The sequence below is a fragment of the Hyalella azteca genome, unplaced genomic scaffold (genome assembly GCF_000764305.2).
Source record: "Hyalella azteca isolate HAZT.00-mixed unplaced genomic scaffold, Hazt_2.0.2 contig8197, whole genome shotgun sequence".
NCBI lineage: Eukaryota > Metazoa > Arthropoda > Malacostraca > Amphipoda > Hyalellidae > Hyalella > Hyalella azteca.
The window spans coordinates 252,209-270,882 of NW_025938296.1; the positions used below are offsets into that span (position 1 = coordinate 252,209).

At 38.5% G+C, this 18,674-nt stretch overlaps 1 protein-coding gene across 1 annotated transcript in view; it reads left to right on the forward strand.

Moving 5' to 3' along the window:
- LOC108676244 overlaps positions 1-16,570 on the forward strand; it is a 29,783-nt gene extending 13,213 nt beyond the window's left edge. Inside the window, exons 12-27 of the mRNA XM_018164295.2 lie at positions 798-1,004; positions 1,473-1,601; positions 1,832-1,993; positions 2,316-2,449; positions 4,391-4,535; positions 4,986-5,111; positions 5,950-6,032; positions 6,773-6,932; positions 9,566-9,713; positions 10,276-10,424; positions 11,498-11,701; positions 13,207-13,346; positions 13,604-13,709; positions 15,186-15,308; positions 15,723-15,861; positions 16,295-16,570. Of these exons, the coding sequence (XP_018019784.2) occupies positions 798-1,004; positions 1,473-1,601; positions 1,832-1,993; positions 2,316-2,449; positions 4,391-4,535; positions 4,986-5,111; positions 5,950-6,032; positions 6,773-6,932; positions 9,566-9,713; positions 10,276-10,424; positions 11,498-11,701; positions 13,207-13,346; positions 13,604-13,709; positions 15,186-15,308; positions 15,723-15,861; positions 16,295-16,350 (2,211 nt within the window). The 3' untranslated portion in view covers positions 16,351-16,570. The remainder of the gene's footprint in view (positions 1-797; positions 1,005-1,472; positions 1,602-1,831; positions 1,994-2,315; positions 2,450-4,390; positions 4,536-4,985; positions 5,112-5,949; positions 6,033-6,772; positions 6,933-9,565; positions 9,714-10,275; positions 10,425-11,497; positions 11,702-13,206; positions 13,347-13,603; positions 13,710-15,185; positions 15,309-15,722; positions 15,862-16,294) is intronic.
- The last annotated feature ends 2,104 nt before the right edge of the window (positions 16,571-18,674 follow it).

The window sequence follows — 18,674 nt, forward strand, 5'->3', positions numbered from 1 at the left end:
TATTGGGATTTACTCATAAACATTTAATGCTAATAAAACATTTTCAAAACATATCAATGCAACTTTATTGCAATTAACCTAACCGAACTAGTACGGGTTAGATACAGTAAATAAAAATTACAGTTAGTTTTATGTTTTATCTTCCCTAAAAATCAGTATTTTATTTGTATATATATGTGGATTATTTTTGAGATTGGTAGATTAAAGTAAACATCCATGTAGGAAAGGTGAAACATCAAAATAACTGTATAAAAATAACTGTAAGCAAACTGAAACATGAAAAAATGCCTGTAAGGGGTAACTGGTAACAACTAACATGTTGACACTAGTAACAGGCTGAGGTTAACAACATTACACCGAAATCTTTCGTAAAGTTTTATTCTGTAATTTATATTATGTATGTATCATGCATTTAATACTATTAAGTAAAATCTAAAGGCTTTATCTATAAATGTAGCGGTAGCGCTGTAGCGGCAAAACCTCGTATCGCTACTTAAATATATAGCGGGCACTACCGCTACCGCTACAATTGCTTAAATATAGCGCCGCTACCGCTACCGCTACTGAAAATATAGCGGCCGCTACATGTAGCGCGCCACTGCCCACCTCTGATTATTAAGTAATTCTAGTTCCACCATGGAGGTAACCAAATATTTCTTGTATGTGATGGAAATGCAACGATATTTTGCTATAATATGATAGCCAAGAAATTGAAATTCATTGTTTTTGTATTATTTGTAATTTAACATTATACATTATTGATTGAAATTTAACACCAATGTGGTAAAAACTCGCAGCTGATGATGATCAAGAACAAAGTGTTCGAAGTTGGCTCTAGTGGAGGAGGAACATCGCTGGATCTGAACATCATCCCTGACGAACTCTTGAACGTGGCGCCCATGCGGTACCTCGACGAGGCGTCCATGTCACTAACCAACAGAATGTCCGCGCTTGGCAGAAACGCCACCTTTAACGCGGCCCAGATGTCTACCCTTATTTCTGGGGTGAGTACGATTGGGCTGCGGGCAGCAATGCGTCTCGACTCCAGGTTTTCCTGTCATGATATTAGGAAAACAAATTACATTGACGTCGAACATGTTTGACAAAATCTGAAATCTCAGAAGATTTTTAAAAATGAGAATACAGGTGGATCTAATTGTAGTTGTTGGCCACATGTCGACGTGCAAAAGCGCTTGTTAGTTTTTGCGATCCAGTGTTGCTCCAATACAGGGTAGGGAACATACAAAGGAATTGCAAAATAAAGGCAAGAAGGATTGATCCAAATTTCAATTAGGTTGATGAAAGTATTTGGCTTACTAATACCAACATCGACGTAGAAAAATTCATGACAAAAAAAATTGACCCTATAAGTTAACAAGGCCTCTAGAAGCGCCATCAACAGATGAAAGCAAATCGTTGACATAGAGTCTTTAAACAAAGTTTTCATATTATATAACTTGAAAAACTTTCAGATTGGATCAGACCGACTGAAGTTCATCTCCAGCAAGGCTAAAGAAGCCATTCCTACCAATGTTTACAAGGACCTTAGTAAGGACGCCCTGAAAGATGGGACGATCGGAATGCCACCCTCATCCAAGCTGGTCAGTTTTACTTCTTATTAACAAGCTGACACATTCGGTGTTTTGAAACTGAGTTACACTCGTGTTTCAATGCTTCAGTTTTCGCACTTCAAATTATAGTAATTTGAGGTCAGTTAAAATGGATAGCCCATATCTTAGTAATTTCTTGCCACCACTCATCTATAAATTTATAGCGCAGCGAGTGCATACGTGAGCCACATGAATTATAAATTTACTTCGAAATTTTCCAGGGTCTAATGTTATCTGACAAAGCATTCAAGACGGGCACGACTATAAACGTCGACGACTTTGCGGTGATGTTCATGCAGGCGGTGGACGCCAGGAACATCCCGACCTCCAACATCGTCCAGCAGTTCGAAAACATGAAGGACGGCTTCCCCACACGTCAGGCGGTAAGTGTGGTATTGTGTCACACCAGTGGTCTAGTCCCATTATAGCTAGACGCACATCAGCACTGACGTAACACCTTAACTGTAAAACACACCAACTTTAGGGATGACCCACAACACAAGCTGTATATGGAACATGCAAAGTATAATAAAATGGAATAAAGAAAACATAAAAAATACACATGATTAAGATTCGATACCCGAGCTTTAAATGTGAAAATAAACCATAGAAAAACAGAAGAGTTTCAGCAAGCGTTCAACACAAGCAGAATAAGCACAATAACCATCTGGCTACCTGAACGTAAGCAAAACTGCTCTCTTCCAGTGCTACGTGCTCAAGGACCTTTACGTGAACTACACCGCGACGGAGATGATGACGCAGAGTGAAGACGAGGCCTTCCAGCTCCTCACGCCCTCCGCCATCGAGCGCATGCCCATCTGCGTCGTCGCTGCCTTTGGGTAAAACTTTTTGTATTATTCGCCTATTTCGAAAATAACGATCTTTAAAAATTATTTAAACTCGTGATGACATTTCTTGGACATAAATGTATCCTAATAACAAATCTTCCGCATAAAATTGCTAAATCAAATTTCGTGCTACCTAAATATACTGTTGGGGCTGGCCGTTGTTATGTGAGGCAGTGTTTTAGGTGATGGATCTCCTCAACTTTCCCCCCTGTGTAACCAAAGACATCCATTCAGGTGTCTTAATGCTCTATCAGCCGCCCAATGGGCGGCTGATAAATGCAGGCCCATAATGCAGTATTAAACCGTAACATACATTTTTCCCACATGCAAACCTTGCCGTTAACCTTTAGCTTACATCCAAACTTCCATTGCCCATACTAATAATAAAATAAAAAGTGGAGTCATCGTTGGATGGGCCACATCTGGCCTGTCGCCGATTCAAGACATCACAGAGTTCTTACAGATAATTAACTTACTAGGGTTTTGCAGCTGCAACCACCCGGCCACGTCTCGCCGATTTTGACTAAAACTCTCGTACAGAGCCAAAATCGAACCTGCAAATCACTGCTCCAATCTTGGTACAATTAATTGTAACCATTGGACCATGCATCTCTTTCCAAATAGTTTAATTGCAAATATCCTAATTCGCTCCCACGAATGCCTTTATAAAGTTTCTCTCGGGAGTCAGGATGATACTCAAGGTTGGTCAATTAAGTGTAAAGAGTGAACTATCTTACTGATGAGTTCGAAATTCCACGAGAGTTCATTAAAATCCTCTTAGATGTCAGACTTCAGACAACAGACTTTGAAAACAAAATGATTCATATGCACGGACACTGACCGGGCCGTCATTCGATAAAGGCAAGCAGTCCTACACAGTCAATCTTACATTAAAAATGTGGGCGTTTAACCCTGCCTTATAGAAAAAATATATTATATGTACTACTAATGTCTGGAAATAATTTTCGAGTAACGCTAGCAAAAAATAAATAAACCCCTAGCTCCTGCGCAAAAATATTGCTAAGTCAAGCAAAGAAGTCTACGTGTTTATTCAGGTCCGACTGAAGATCGTATGGGCTTTAGGCACCTATAATATAATACTACTATACTAGTGCTACTGCCTGCAGTAGTAGTAAATACTGAAAATGGTTTGGATGATATTTCTCTACGCAATTATGTAAGAAAGCATATTAGCTTCTTCAGACCAACAATATATTACAGGCCGAAACACCTCCTCACATCATAGTTACGTCGAATAATTATTATCTGCCACTTCGAAGTCGAGTAGTCGGATTTATAGATACCCACAGTACTCAGGACCGCGCGGCCAAGTGGAAGCCTTCCGATAACAACATTAAGGAAACATTTTTTTGCTGCAATTTAACGCCGCGCAGTTCAGATGAAACAGAAATCTCCCTAAGCCATCTCTGCGAGTGGGTATATTTTAATTAACGCAACAATCATGATTTTACACTGTGGGTGGAATGAGGTCGTAAAATGGGGCCTTAATTTTCTCATTAGGCTGATTCCCATAAGGCAAAAGATCGAAATTTTGAGCTTATTCCATGCCCCTCGTAATGAGTTGTTGGCACCCGTGCATGGTTGCTGGTTTGGCGCTGGAATGGCGATTATCGGTTGGCTTTAAACCGCGTATGCTTGAACTTGGGCCCCCATCAACCCACTCTAAACCTCCGACACAACTGGAACATTCTTCATGGTTGCTTTAATTTATCCATGACCTAATGCGAGTTGCATTTACCTGTCTAAATGACATAAAATTTCAATACCTACTGACAACAACTCAACGAAAATAATTGGATGGAATTTTCCTTTCACATTACTGTTTTAAAAGCGACAAACAACAATTCAACTAAGATAGTTAGATTGAAATTTATTTTTCCATTATATTGTAATAAAAATTATATGTCTCAGCCCGGACCGACTTCGTAGCTTAGACGACGTCAGCAAGACAATCCTGCTGGACCGCGTCGTCATGAACAGGAGGGCGGCGCTCATTTTCCCTTCAGTCAGCCGCGCTGCCCTGCTAACCATCGTGGACGAGGGCCTCAAAGCTAAGGTAAAATTGAAAGAATGCTGCACCAGCTGGCGCGCAATCGTGGAGCTCAATTTCCTACATTGTAGGTTGCAAAGCGCTGTGCAAAAAAAAATTTAAAAAATGGTTGATGTCCATTTGATGAGAGTTCCTCTCCGGGTCCAAAATCAAACGTTTCAGCAATGCCTTATCGCTAAAAAACGATGTATTTAATCAATTATTTTCTTTTCAGTTTTTATACATAAAAAGATAGTCTACCGTACATGCCAGTATATGTTGAAGCCGCGGTTTGCCAGTAGGCTTAATATTTCTGAATTCTTTGAGAATCTATGAGTTGATTAATCAAAGGTTTTGACTTACTCGTGTCTTATCTAAAAAATATGTCATGTTAGCTCTGTACTGCATAGAATCCAGAATCTGAAGTTGCGGCGTTGATGATCTATCATGAAGTATGGAAGTTAGTAACCACCACAGGGCCGGCCGAGCGTGGTGACGGGTGCGGACGTGAACACGTACGGGGAAATTCTGCTCTTCTTCCCCACGGACCTGATGAACAACGTGACGGCTGAGGGGGCACCTCTCGCCCTCGGCATCTTTAATGTGAGGGAGACATATAATATTATTTGAAAATATACTTTTTTGAAGTAGTTAATTCCGCAGTAATAAATTAGAATATTTGAAACATGGCTGCATTATGTTGTGCGTGAATTTTGGGTGAATCCCATTAGATGTCGTCTATATGCACATCGACTTTTAGCGTTTCGCGATGCTAAACTAGTAGTAAAGTACTCAAGTTCTGTTTTTTTTACTTCTTGTCTGGCATTTCGCCAATTAACGCCTATATTTTTCCCAATTTCTTCATCCGTTTGATCTTTTCTTACAAATGGTTTTCCGTTTCAATGAATATATGATTCGTGATTATACTGAAACCATTTCTATCTAACTGTACAACGGACATTTTACATCTCATTCACAGATCAGCAATACACAATGACTGTTCAAACGATTCTACCTTTACGACAAACAACAATCAAATTTTTTGTGAATCCATAAAATATAAAAAATAGAAAATAGAAAAATGTAAAATAAATAAAATATCATCTACATTTCTCTGCATTCGCTTACTCCATAAAAATAAACGAGTCTTGATAAATAATAATATATAAATATTTTTATCTTAATATTATGTATTATATTGTATATTATTATCTTAGTAATAATGAATAAATTTTCTGGAGTTCCAGATTACGAGGCTTATGATAAATATTGGTTTAACCTCTTAACTTGCTGTTTCATAGCAAATTGTTTTTTATTGATGGAAACGATGAATGCTTCCGCTGACAAAATTACAAACGGCTTGATGAGATTGAACCCATATTTCCTAATTATTAACGAGAAGACTATGTCTTGAGTAATCCTTCTCGATGCGCTCTTCCAGTCGCTGGCGGCAAGCGTCCTGATGCCGTGTCTGGACGCAGGACGGAGATCTGCCATAGCTAACCTCATCACCAAGTACAAAGGGTACGTCTCTTTCAGATGGTAGCTCCATTAGTTTTGGATGAATTAAGAATTAAGAACTACATGGCAACTTGATTTTGTTTGTCATGGCGTCTCATTTGAATCGATATCAATTTAGTTTGAGAAATATTTAATTATACTTTAGTTTAATTGAATTTAGTTTAATTTAGTCTAGTTTAATTTAGTTCAGTGTAATTTAGTTTAGTTTAATTTAATTTGAGATATATTTCATTAGAATGTGAAAGGATGGTTTCATTTCTGGTAATTAATTAAGTTATAAAGTTATCAGTCTGCCCGCGTTGTGCCACTTATGTGTTTACAATACTCGGTGCATCGAGATGTTTTCCCGACATTCGTAAATCAATGTGTCCAGATATTGGAATTTAATTCGGTCTAAAGTGCCGGAAGTGCATGTGTTGATAACGAGAATCGGGATCAATTTTTTTTTAATCCAGTACAAAATACGTCTTCCAAAAGTCATACTGAATCATTAAAAAGCGTCATTAGGCTCATGCGTAACTATTTATCCCGATCACCGATGAATTCATCGTTTTGTAGACTATTAGTGTCAGTACAAAGATACAAGAAAACTTCAACTACTGAACTGGTTTGCCGAATAAATAAAGGTTACCAAAATTATTGTTAACATAGAAATTAGAAACAAATATATTTATACGTGTGGTAACTTGCTTTAATTATATGATAAAAAACAACATTCAACATAATTTCATATTCCCACACAGCGATGACCCGACGACATGGCGGCAAATGTCGGGGCTGTGTTGCCTGCTGTACACGCTGCCGTCGGGGACGCTGAGCCGCATCCCCCGCGGGGCCCTCATGTCCTGTCGCTGCCACATCGCCGACCGCGCCCAGTACGCCTCAGAGGACGAGGCCCGACAGGTCTCTAATTCAATTGAAGATAAATTCTTTCATGTCGTAGTTTCTAAGTATATACAACCCCAATACATTTACTGTCACAGCTAAGCCTGCAAGTATAGTCAGGGCCTCATATTAGCTCGTATTTTGACGCTAAACTAGTCAAGGGATGTTTTTTAACATCCAATTCAATTCATTTAAATTAATTTCAAGTAGTTTGTAAAATGTATTAAAAAATTTAAAAATAATATTGTTGATTTCGTTCAACAATTATATTCAACTGCGAATTATTCAATTATTGAGAATTTACTGGTCAGTGGTCATTCTTTTAGCTTCTATTTCGATGGTCATTTGCCAAAATAGCCCATTCCACTCCCAATACCCATGCAACAAATGCTGAGCTTAGGTCAAAGTGATGAACAATCTCTCACCACCTTTCACTTTCCGCCTGCCCGGCTCGCATAAATATTTGATGACTCTTTATTGCTCATTTCATGAAGCAATTCACTTGTTTGAACATCCAATAGAGAGTTTGCGATGTCAAACGAAATAATGATATACAGGGGTCGCACAAAATAACGGAAACACCTGACATTTTGCTGACGTAATTTTTGAAAATGTTATGAACAATGTCACGTGACATATTTTATTGTTTATTGCTGCTGCTAATTGATATTTTATTCTTGAACAGATTTTTATAAATTTTTGTGTCTATAACCTAACCTATAACGCATCAATAGCAAACCTCTCTGACTTTCAAGGAGGCCAAATTGTTGTTGCCCGTATGGCAAGTGCTAGTGTGACAGAAACTTCCCGAATGCTTGACATTTCTAGAGGTACTGTCTCAAAAAAGTATTGATTGCTTTTGAAAGACAATGAAAATAATTTTCAGTATAGCATAGGTCTGGCTGATAGTCGAAGTGTTATGAGAGAGACCGTCGACACCTAAATCAAATTGTGAGAAGCAATCCCAGTTAAAATTTAGGGCAGGGAATAGAGCAGGCCGTCGCCGGCTGCAGAGCCGGCGTAGAGACGCGACAGAGCAGCGATAGAGCAGAAATGTCCGCTTTAGAGACGATATCGCCAGCCGCGTATCAGCGCTAATTAGCTTCTGAAAGCGCGACCAGCCCGGCTAAACCCGGCGCCGGTCTCGGCTCAAAATTTTAACTGGGATCGAGAGACCGCGGCTGTTAAAATTACAGTAAACCTCAATGGACACCAACTGAACTTAGTTTCCATAAAGAATGTCCGTTGAGAGCTGCACAGATCTGGATTATATGGAAAAGCTGCAATTTGAAAACCTTTAATTTCATATACAAATGCTTCAAAGCGTTTTGAGTGGTGTAAAAACCTCCAGAATTGGTCCCTCGAGCAGTGTAAAAACGTAGTAAATTTCTCTGATGAATCATCGTTCACCTAATTTCCAACCTTTTGCAGAATTTACGTTTGTACGTAGACAATCAAAAGAGTCATTTAATCCCGACTACCCGAATTTTTTATTGTATCTGTGTTCTAGATTTATCGAACTGACGATGGAGCTAGACTCCGAAACGTTTTCAATAGAGAAATGCTGAATTTTTCTGGAGTTTTCTTCGCTTTTAAATTTCTAATTATATCTCCTACTGTCCTTTCCATTCATCCTTTCACTATATGTGCCACCTCTTGTTCTCTTCATTCTTTCATAGTGGCACCAAACCACATCATTACGCGATGCCAGAGACAGAGCTTTAATAGAAAGACTATTTTCGCACCAGTTAATCCAACCGAGGAGAATTATAGTCAATAGGAGAATTATAGCCAATTTTATTCGTGCTATAACATACCATTCTCAACAGGTCTAGAAATAATGAATTTTAAGTACCTAATTCCGTAATTGAAATCAATTTTGCAGGCTGAGAGAGTTATCTGTGCCCTGTTTTCGATCACCCCAAGGGGGTAACCACGAGTAACTCAACCAGTTAGATCATTGACTTTTCTATGATCTTCTTGACCTCATACAGTTCCCCGGTGTAGATGAAACTACTCATAATTGATTAATAAGTAGATATGAAGTTGTTGTGGTCACTGATACATAAAGTCGGCCTTTATGAACGAATAGGGTAGTTTGGCCACTGATAGTCTTCATTTAATTTCACTTTATTGCAAAAATTCATCTACTATAATAAAAAAATCCACGTGTTGGACAAACTGATATTTCACAGAACTAGAAGTCTAAGTCTCGAGTCTCAAGTCTTTTAGATTTGAGGCTTTCCTATGTGAACAAAATAAACAATAATTGGACTTCTGACTAGTAAACTAAACCAATGTGTATACAAATCAAATGACGCAAAACAAATCAATTATATACAATGATTCACATAAATTCGTGTATCCTAATTTGATAATAAACGTCAGGACCTAGCTCACTCACTATTTACCTACGCTCGGGTTTTTCACCGCACAATAAGCTATCAACATACACTCCGCATTGGGACTTCCGTGAATTCTAAATTATAATGACAATGAATAAATATAAAGTAACGAATGACCAAAAAGTAAAATGACATGCAATATGATAAAATTTACTCGGGCTTCTCCCTAAACAGTTTCATAATGAACTATCATCCTGATTATATTAATGTCAAATGTTATTTAGTTACTCCGCAAATGCGTTTTAGAATGACTGCCGAACCAACCTCGGGGGAGACTACGACGCCGAGCTCTGGCAGCGCGACAACGTGCGACGTGTGCAGGCCTGGGCGGCGCTGGACATCCTCGACCCTTACACCATCCCCGGCTACAACCCCAGCGGGAGGAGGAAGAGGGGTGAGGAGGGTATACAGCATGATCATGTTTATAATATCAACATTTTCGGTGGGTTGGTTTGTGTTAACATTGTATTTTTGTGAAACTAGGCTGTCCACAAGAGGAATATGTAGAAGCGTATTATGGATAAAATGTATTCTGTGCACGTTGCCATGATGAATGAATTCAGAATGCATTTAGATGAATAAATTTCTTGCGGAAAAATGTATTTTTAAGTAATGTGTGCATCCTAGTACGTAACTACGAAAACACCATACGTGATCATCAAACGTAAAATTGAATCAGCACTCGATGCTTAGCCTTACGGGATGTCCATGCATTGCTTGACGCTCAAGTTCAATGTTTTCTGGGATATGACATCGTAATCGCGTGTTTCAGAAATAAAAACGGTTAATTGTCATTGAGATGTAGACAGCAGTGTAAATAAGAGATGTAGACAGCATTAAGTAAAAACGGTTAAATGTCATTGAGATGTAGACAGCAGTGTAAGTGACAAGCGTATGTGTACTCACCATGTGTCTAACTGTTCTGGTTGACAAGCTCGGTTGTTATATTCGTGCAGCTTTGAGCGACGTCGCGGTCTGCGATCGCGCGTCGGTGAGCGGCGTAGACGACATCACAGAAAGCGAACTGAGCGCCGCGTCCACCAGCGACATCATGCAGTGCCTGGGGGCGCTGGGGGCCCGCTACATGGACGACACCAAAGCTCAGGTCACTAGGATGTAGTTACATTACGTAGGGATTGCCTGGAAAGAAAAAGGCTTTATTTACTCGTATCACTTAAATGACACACGTAAAGCATAGTGCCCTACTACCGAGGTGCTAACAATGTTCTTTCCCCACAATAATGACGGTAACGCATGCGAAAATTGTTAAGAACACCAAGATTGAAACAGCGAGTTGCATGCTAGCAACCCGAGCAAGGGATCTCATCCCACTGTTTTTTTCGCTGTACGTTGTGTACAGCGTTGTTCTCTATCCCCCTGACCTCATCCGTGCACCACTAACCACCCACTTCAACACACCCTCTCGGCCAGTGAACTGCGCCTTGGTGTCAGTTTACACGACGCGTCCCGGTGCACTTACCCACAACATCCACACTCGCGCAGCTAGGAAGAGGCTACGACAACATTCGAAGACAAGCAATTTTAAATTTTTGCAATACTTTTTAAAAACCCTCTTGGCTCTCGAGTTGTACATTTAGGCGCAAAACAGATGGTTCAATTTCTAAATCCATGTGTGAGCATTAGTTTTTGAAGGTAGAATTTTCATGATTATACACCTTTTTAATGACCCAAGATAGCATTTCAGTTAAAATCTTTACGGAACCGAACAATTATGTAGCTGAGGTTGGTAGATCCATAGGCATTGACTTGACTTGCAAATGATGTATTTGCATTTGAAACGTCATCAATATATTAATATTTTCATCTGAAACTTCCCTATAGATATACCAACGCCATGCAAAGAATTGTTCAACTCCATGAATTTTTTTAAGAAAATACATTCTCTGGGCATATGCAATTATGTGACTCCTAATAAGCTAAAATTGCAAGCCCCAGTCACTATTGAAGCTCCTAAAAAGCCTGATTTTTGTATCCTATATCATTTGCAACCCCCACATTCAACTTCAATGACTAAATTGAGCGCCTTACTCTCTATCGCACCCAATTATTACTTCCGTTTGACCTTTCTCTTTCTTCTGCTCATTTCCACATCTTTTCATGGCACCCAAAAACAAAAGTATATATTTATGTTTTAAAAATCAATTTTTGTATTCACAGATCTTGGCCAGCAAAGTGCGAAAAACACTGAGCACGCGGTCGTGGTTTGCACTCGCGAACGACCTCATGCGTGACATGAACTTCATCATGAAAGGCATCCCGGCTAACGAAATTTCTGACCTCCCTTCGTTGTCTCCTCCGGCTTCCTTCTACGACACCGTCGTTGTCTTGGGCAACGAGAAGATGATGTTCTCCGATGATCAGGTAATTATGTGGCCTTACATATTTTGAACTAGCCCTCGCCGATTCAAGAGCCGATTCAAGAGAGAGCCGATGTTGATCTACAAAATATTTGTAACATTCGACAATCACTGAGTTAACAACCTTGAGTATTCGTAACTTCTTATAAAGATCAACAGATAATCACAAAACATTATTATGAATCACGAACATCCTCGAAAATTCGGTAAATAAAGTAATATCAATCATAAAATGTCAACCCATTGTATAAATTCTTATAATCTCCCCTGCTCAGTGATCCATACCGACGACTTACGAGGAACGACGTTATAGATGATAAGTTATGGTCCACGGGCGATGTTCTGCTACATTTATGGGCCACACTTTCGCATCTCAATCGATGAGATGCGGATATCTTCAATAAAAAATCTTTCTTACTGTGCGAAAGAAGAAACATAAACAGGGTTCGTACCGGTTATGGAAAACCTGGAAAGTCATGGAATTTGATTTTTCAGGACTGGAAAGTCATTGGATTTGACTTCAGGTTATGGAAAGTCATGGAATTTGCAAATAAAAGAAGAAAAAAGGTAGTGTTTTTCTGCGCTGCGTGTGTTAAACTGTTTGTGCAGTCTCTTAAAATTGTTTCCTGCTTTCTGATTGGATAACCAATCACGTGAGCTCGGTCACCGAGCTCAGTTGCATTGGACAACTATTTGACTCATGTTAAACCTGTCGTATACGAGTCTTGGAAAATTATATTGATGGCCATGGAGAGTCATGGAAAAGTCATGGATTTTTTTTTCTAAATACCGGTACGAACCCTGTATAAACTATGCTGTGCATTCGACGTCGTATCTACGGTGATAATTACGGTTTATATCAGAGAAACCAAAAATACGATTTGACCAGCCACCGCGTCGCTAAGATAAGGATAAGCTGTAGGTTGAGGGTTCGTAATGTATCCTTACGATAAGCTTTCCACGGAACAATAATTCATGTCAAATGAATATGGTTACTGCATCTTTGTAACGAGCATTCTACAATACATGCAGTTAGTCAAATTTCAGTCAGATAGTTGTTCGAGTTGCTTCTTTTGAGTGAAAATTGGTGATTATTTCTTTGATGCTTATTTTCTCAATTCGAGTTAACTTGATTTTTCGTACGTTTTCAAATAAATTATTTTTAACGTTCAGTCCCTATTTCCACATTTTTGTTTTACTAAACTGTTTTTCCTTATTTAGAGAGCAGTATGCGGGAAATTTTTGGAACCAGCGAATAAATTGAAATTATTCAAGGAATCATTCAATCGTTTTAACCGGGTTTAGGCATGAGCCCAGTAGATTTCATTTATTTCCGTAATTTTGATCGAGCGTCTCAAATCAACCTAGAGACATAAAAACTGCAACTATCAGCAAGATGCATAATTCTTATAACTATGGGTAATGTTTTTCAATTCAATGAAATTGGTGTTTCAATCGCATTAGAACGACATGTAGAAATTTGAAAAAACCCTTCTTTTCGTTTTTCAGCTCCGGGCGTACGCTGACAAGGTGCTCACGACATGGCGTTCGCTGGCCGACATGTCGGACAAGCAGCTCGCCATGTACAACCGCCTCCTGTGCGGCACAAACGCCTCTCTCATCAACACCCTCAGTGCTGAGCGCGTCGGGTGAGCCCGTTTCGAGTTTTTCTCAGTTACCAAAACTGATTTTCTTCCTTGCAGAAAAGTGGAAATATTACTCGAAAACGTAATTAGTTAATTTTTAGTTTGGCTAGGCGTTGGCAAAATCCTTCTTACAGATCACGAAACCAACAGACCATACATTTAACCTCATTGAAATACACAAATACTGCTTTGCCCTCCTTCTTTACTTGCGTTATTTTAATCTATTTCTTACATTATTTATAATCACGTCTATGTTCCAGGAACGCGTTGGCTTACCTCGGCGCAACACTGGATGGTTGTAGTAAAGAAGTTTTGGCACCTCTCGCTTTGAAAGCGAGCAACCCTCGCTTGCTATCTAGAGCGCAGGTAGGGCAAACATCCCGTCGAGACAACATTCAGCGCGGCGGTTATCAGTCGATGCGAAACCATAGATTGTTAGTTCACATTCATGCTATGATTCCTTGCTCACCGAAATCAAAACTCCAATTTATGCATCTAATCGTTACGTGGAAAGACAGAAAAATTGTTATTTTATGTTCACTTAATCACATATAACACCAAGTGTTGATTCTGAAATTTAGTTGGAACCATAACAATTGTGTCGATATGGATTATTTTGGCATGGGATGAGATATCACGTCATCTTATCATGTATTCGTTCGTTAAGAATTGCTGATTTTCATCTTCACGTAATGTTAATTAAAGAAATAGTGATCATGAAAATTAATAGAGATGAAAGGCTATTGTTAAAGGCTTTCTATTGTTGGTTTCCTAACCAACCCCGTTTCATTACTCAGAACAGTTTCTCTAAGATGATAATATTCACTGGCAGCACTTACTCACTTTTAGTACTAACCTGTACATGGTCAATGTATGAAAAGCCTCGCAGTTAATTACAGCAAATCAATTGAGTCATAAGGGTGAGAAAATCATGAAGCTAAATCTTAATCCTAATCACCTCGAATGCGCAGAAGAACCACCTGTTAATTAAAGAACACTTATAAAAGTACAAGAGAAATTTCCTAGGCATGTCTAAATTGGCGATTTCAATTGGTTCCCTAGTGTCCAAAAACTGCATAAAAATATCGATTAGGCCACCATGCGGCCACTGGCTTGCCGCGCTCCGATTGACTGCTTCAATCACTACTACATCATTGCTGTCCATGTTTTCATATAGCTGATATGACTGTGTTCTAGTATTTGTAGACGATTTTCATTATTTTATTTTCTTGATATGATTTACTTTCATCAATGAAAAAAGAGATTTTGTTAAAAGACAATTAACCCAACATGATGATTCCGAAAACGCAAACTAGAGGAAATCGAACAAATCCTTCAGTGAATACAAGCCTGAAACTACACTTAGTTTTGAAGCGAATTGTGCATTTTATAATGCTCAGGTTATGTAGTTTGTAATTACACTCAGTTTGGGCAATTATTGTTAGACGGGACCGTCTTGTCAGGAGCGGACCAATCGTTCCATAGCGGACATCGACGGTCTTGTACCCATACCACTCATTGCTACCACATCCTAAGAGGCAGGAATGCCGACGTGTATAGAATAGAAACCTTATCTTGCACCGTCTCAGCTAAGGTGTAAAAAGTATGATTAGGTTCACAGGTATGCGTCATAGCTAAGGTGTAGTACGCGTCTCAGGTGGGAGTATATACTTGTCTGAGCTAAGGTGGAGAAGGTATGATTAAGTTGACATGCAAAACATCGCGTATTATTTGCGGCCGTGTACATTCTCGATATCTCACGGGAATGTGATAGGTGTTATTTAAACTGATTCAAAATCGTGTGTTACGACGTCTTCCGTAACAAAAGTCCTTGTTTATTAGGTACGGGAGATGGGCGTGGTGTTTGCCGGGATTCAACCAGACAAGATCGGAGGTATCGAGCCTAGCTCCTTTGTCGGTCTCGCGCCCGCTGCCATGCGCGCCATGACCAGCGACGCCATCAGAGTACGTGGTACACGAGCAGCGTTTATTAGAGTGATTCCAGTTCACAGGTTATGTTGAACATATGGTCTGTGCTACGAATGATTGGTTGGGTGCAGGACAAGTACAGTATATCAAAGGTAGCGATACAGTGAACCTACCTACATTTATTGCATGTGCACTTGTAGTACAGAGTACGGTTGTTAATTGCTATGTAAACGCGCGTTTAATACAAGTCTTTAGAAGTACTTCGTACTACGGAGGGTAGAGAGCTTACTATAGAGTGCTTGAGCTTCACGCATAAAAGTCGTCTAGCTCGTGGTACGCGGACTAAACTACTCCAAGGAGTTAGTTTCCAGGCTCCAACACAAGCAGTTAAAAAAGGGTTACTTTTCAACTATGAATAATAACTTAAATTTATGATTGTTACTCCCGAAGGCGATGACTTCCTCGCAGCTGCGCAGTCTCTCTACCACGACAGCGATGGCCATGAGTGCAAGCGTCCGGGACAGCCTGTCGGAGAAACAAAAAGCTGCTCTCAACATGGTGCTGGGGAAGAGCGGGGCCTCCGGGCGAGGTGAGGCCATCGAGAAATTTCAGTTAGACGTTTAAATTATTATATTCAAATTATATTCCAATTGTTTTCCAATTATATTCCAATTATTTTCCAATTATTTTCCAATTATATTCCAATTTTATTACCTAAAGGGTTCCAATTATTTTTTGTTAATAATCACGCAAAATACGAGTGATAATTTCCAATTGTTTTTATAAATTGCTAAGCTGCTAAATTATCAACTCCAGAATGAGTATGCAGCAAATACCTTGAGATACAATAGGAAACTAACTGGAGCTTCATATACTTGCATCCTGGATATATGAAACGTTTATGTTAGGTTGCGGTGGATAAAATTTAGATTGATTGTGGGTTGGTTATCGGTTTAATTATAGTTTATTAAATTATTTTTGATGATCCTCTACACATTTTTATTATTATTTATGGTTTACAGAGCTGTCGAATGCGGCTGTTCTCCTGACACTGCTGATGACTATTTACCTTTCGTAAATACCATGAAATCAGCAAAAACGCCTTCAAACATTGGAACTCCTTGTTCAGTTTTGATGGAAATGTTCAGTTACATGTTCCTTCCTTTCACAAGTAATGAATTATTAATTGACAAAGATGTACATCACGAGTGGAACCTTTCCTAGGTCTAAATAAGCACTCTTCGTAGCGAGAACGAGTATTATTCGAAATTTTAGTTATAAATACATAATTATACATCCAGGACCTCGAATATATATCAATATTTCTAACAATCAATTTATTCTTACCATGCTAGTTCTCCTTGAATTATTGAAAAACATGTATAGTAACGTTATTTCAAAACTACTTTCAGATTTATTATTAAATTAAATCGTTCATATCAAGAACTCTGATATTTCACATTGTAATACTCGCATCAAAATTCAAGCTCAGATTTTTTGTAAATTTATTCCGATGCGACAAATACTCCAATTTACCTTAATTAAAACGATAGATATGGCCAGTTTTTAATGTTACGAATTTTATGCACTAAACCAGTATTTTTATATCGGATTTGGGGATATTTTGGCATGCTAATTTTTTATAAAATTATTCGCGATGAACCATCGTTTGCAGGTTGCCAAAATTTTTATAAATTATTAGAATAAGTCGGGCACCCAAACTTAATATGATTAACAAAACGCATAAAATTGCAAAAATTTATATTATTTGTCTCTTACCAATGTAAAAAGCGATATTGTTGATTCTCCCCTCCACATAACAAGTTGCATATTTTTTCAATTAATTAGATGTAAAATAAATATTTTTATCACACATTACCTCATTTCCTGTGGCTTATCTAGCATATATCGATTGTGAAACTAGAATGAAGTATTGTGAAAAATTCGTTGTTTCAATTCCCTATTCAGAGGTATGAGGTCAGAAGCTCTTCATTCATGATAGATTAAAATTTAATGCAAACCGTGAACTGTACGCTAGGATGGTAGGCGTTATACATTATGACACGGTCATTTATTTACTGGATTTAGAACTGTCCTCCGAGCCCCCATTCTCTTTCGCACAAGCTTCCAAATGACCATAAGATTGCTTCCACAGCAATTTTATTATATATTATAGCATTATATAGTATTTATGTTAACAGGATTATATATTATCAGTAAAAGATATAAGATAACGATTCGCAACGCCTTTTGCGCGGCAATATTGGGAATTTCTCTGATAAACCTACTGTATTGTTCACTCCGCCTACACTACCCTAAAAACCACACCAGAAATGATGTTATTTTCCTGCCTCGTTCTGTATTTGATTTTCGCATTTGAAAATGAAAAATTGCCATACACTTAGCCTTGATATTACAAGAATTTCTCGCCATCCACCTAGGCTTGATATTACAGGAAGCTCATGATCATTTGCACTACGTACGTAGAATGCAATAATTGGTTTTCCATAAGTCAACTTGATATGTCCATGCTACCGTAACAAAATTTAAAGGCGCTTGCGACCAAATCGGTTCAAGGGTCAATAAGTGTTCAATTCTGATGTCGAGAACGTGAAATGACATGAAGTGGCGTCAGTTGCACCTCAGCGTTCGTCGAAGGTAGTTGTATGTTAAATGCCTGTTCGGCAGCGCACATGACTTGGCTGAGTTGCGTGATTGCTCGTTCGGTTCCATAGCCAATTAGTATCGAGCGGGTTAAAAATGCAGTGTCTACCTGTGTCGCTCAAGGTGAGCTCTTTGTCTTACTATTATTAGCAGTTATTACGAGTAGTAGTAATAAACTTATACTCATACTTATTGTAAATAAACTTAGTACTAAAATCTTAGTAGTATTAGTAAAGAACTTCCCGATTGTCAACGCCATTTGATTCCGAACTTCCCAAAATTTCTTAGTACTTTAGTATCACTTCCCAGACTTTCCGAGCATTTAAGTAGCATTGTCTCAACTTTAACTTAGCACTTCCCAGAGTTTCTTGGCGCTTAAATTGCAGTAGCACTTTACAGAGTTTCTAAGTAGTATTTTCATTTACAAATTAGTGCATTTCTTTGAATTATTAGCTTTAAGACTCTCAATTATACACTTTCGCGATATTAAACTTCGTAGGAATGAATCTCAACCTTACATTGTGTTTGGTGCTATAAAATGCTGCAAATAAATGCGTGTAAATGCATTCTCATTGTGCGGTATTTCGAACAATAACAAAATTTCACATCGGCTTCAATGAACTTTATTTGTCTAATTTTCAGCAGAGTTGAAATTAAAAAAAATATCAATTTAAATATTCACTTAGAAAATATCCATTTAAATAAAAGATATCTACTGAGAAGTTGCGTGTTTTATGG